The 2,615-nt window shown below is 37.6% G+C and overlaps 1 protein-coding gene across 1 annotated transcript in view; it reads left to right on the plus strand.

Annotated features, from left to right (window-relative positions):
• Nucleotides 1-2,615, plus strand: part of SAMHD1 (SAM and HD domain containing deoxynucleoside triphosphate triphosphohydrolase 1) — a 60,029-nt gene that overhangs the window by 25,937 nt on the left and 31,477 nt on the right. The window contains exon 3 of the mRNA XM_017511281.2: nucleotides 752-822. Coding sequence (XP_017366770.1) covers nucleotides 752-822 — 71 coding nt within the window. The remainder of the gene's footprint in view (nucleotides 1-751; nucleotides 823-2,615) is intronic.

Genomic DNA, 2,615 nt, shown 5'->3' on the forward strand with positions numbered 1-2,615 from the left:
TCACCATGTTGACCAGGATGGTCTCGATCTCTTGACCTCGTGATCCACCCGCCTCGGCCTCCCAAAGTGCTGGGATTATAGGCGTGAGCCACCGCGCCGGGCTTAATCCAAATATTTTCAATCCGAAGATTTCAAATAAGTTTTTGGCATTAACATTCTTTTTAGTTATACAAAATTATCCATTTATCAAGCCCTGCATGGTGGTGCATGCCTCTAGTCCCAGCTATTCAGGTGGCTGAGGCAGGATGACTTGAGGACAGGAGTTTAAGGCTTCCTGTTCTCTTGTTTTAGAAATAGGAAGGAAGGATTTATCCCTTTTTGTGATTGTATTTTTAGATTATTAATTTCTGTTGCTATTCAAGGTAAACTAAAAAGATTAAAGAATTTAGTTTTTGGCTGGGTGCAGTGGCTCATGCCTATAATCCCAGCATTTTGGGAGGCCAAGGCGGGCGGATCCCCTGAAGTCAGGAGTTCAAGACCGGCCTGACCAACATGGTAAAACCCTATCTCTACTTAAAATAGAAAATTAACCAGGTATTGTGGTACATGCCTGTAATCCCAGCTACTTGGGAGACTGAGGCAGGAGAATTGCTTGAACCCGGGAAGCAGAGGTTGTGGTAACCCAAGATCGCACCATTGCACTCCAGCCTGGGCAACAAGAGTGAAACTGTCTCAAAAAAAAAAAAAAAAAAATCAGTTTTTGTCGATTTACAGATGTTCTTCTTATTCTAAGGCTGCTTTTGTTTTTAAGGTCATGGGCCATTTTCTCACATGTTTGATGGACGATTTATTCCACTTGCTCGCCCGGAAGTGAAATGGACAGTACGTATTCATACATTCAATAGTTAATAAAAGAAAGACTATTTAAGCAGGTTATTTAGTTAATTTATCTGCTTGTTTCTACTACTGTGTTAGAGAATACTTTCCCATTACGGTGTCCAGGGTGCTTTAATTCATTCACACACACACACACGTTTTTGTTTGATCCTCACAGTAGTCTGTAAGGAAGTTATCATTATCTCCTTTTTTTTTTCTTGAGATGGAGTCTTGCTCTCTCACCAAGTTGGAGTGCAGTAGTGTAATCTCGGCTCACTGAAACCTCTGCCTCCCGGTTCAAGTGATTCTCCTGTCTCAGTCTCCCGAGTAGCTGGGACTACAGGTGCGTGCCACCACACCTAGCTAATTTTTGTATTTTTAGTAGAGACGGTGTTTTACCATGTTGGCCAGGATGGTCTCGATCTCTTGACTTCATGATCTGCCCGCCTTAGCCTCCCAACGTGCTGGAATTACAGATGTGAGCCACCGCGCCCGGCCTATCTCCCTTTTTACAAATAAAGGAACTTGAAACTCTTGGAAGTATATTGATGCATCAAAAATCACAAAGCTGTTAAATACTGGAATCAGTAATAGAAGGCCAGTTGCCAGTTTAATGCTCCTTCTACTCCATTGTATATTGTATAATAAAGAAATAAAAGGCCAACTCCAATTTTGACACATTTGATGTGACCATGAACTAACTGTTACCAGCTAAGTCATATATATTAAATGAACCATTTTAAAATTAGGCATTTGCAGGTGGTTGTCCCATATTTTTGAATCAATTTTTGAGAAGTGAAATTAGGTTTGGCCCCCCAGTTTTTAACTACACTGCGTTTCTGGAACGGGAGTAGAAAAGGATATTAATATATATTGAAAACTACTTACATGTCAAATTCTTTTCTCTTTCTCTCTCATTTTTTGAGGTATAGTTCACATACAATAAGTTGTCCATATCTTAAGTTCAGTGAGTTTTGACAAGTGTATACATCCATATGACTATTACCTAGTCAGTATATAGCACATTTTCATCTTCCCGAAAAATTCCCATGTGCTGTTTTTCAGTCAGTTCCCACTCCCCCTCACTCCATTGTCACCTTCTGATTTTTACAAATATAAACGAATTTTGTTGTTCTTAGACTTGATTAAGCAGTATTGTACAGGAGGCCCTATTTTACTTCTTGCCTTATTTACTCAACATAATGGCTTTAAGGTATGTTCATGTTATGTGCCTCAGTAGTTGATCCCTTTTTTATCACCTAGGTAGTGTGACATTGTGTGAATAAGTCACAATTTGTTTACCCTTTCTCCTTTTGTTGGAATTTGCATTGTTTTTAGGTTTTGGCTGTTATGAATAAGGTTGTTATGCACATTATTGTACAAGATTTTGGTAGAAATACACTTTCTATGTTTTTGTAGTGTGGAAAGTTAATTTTTTTAATCAAATACATTCAGCAGAAATACATTATCTATTTTATAAAAATAAAAATAGATAAAGAAATACATTTTCATTTCGCTTAGGTAAATACCTAGGAGTTAGAATTGCTGGGTCATATGGTAGATATGTGTTTAATTCTATAAGAAACTACCAGAGTTTTCCAATGTGGTAGTACCATTTTACACTCCCATCAGCAACATATTGGAGTTCCAGTTGTTTTACAGCCTCAACAACATTTGATCTTTCAGATTAGCCCTTCTAATGAGTGTCAAATGATATTTCGTGGTTTGATTTTCTAATGTATATTGAATTCCATTTCCTGTACTTTTTATTTTGTTACTATTATTATCATTATTTTTTT

Source organism: Cebus imitator, unplaced genomic scaffold (assembly GCF_001604975.1).
Source record: "Cebus imitator isolate Cc_AM_T3 unplaced genomic scaffold, Cebus_imitator-1.0 Scaffold18, whole genome shotgun sequence".
In the NCBI taxonomy this organism is placed as follows: domain Eukaryota; kingdom Metazoa; phylum Chordata; class Mammalia; order Primates; family Cebidae; genus Cebus; species Cebus imitator.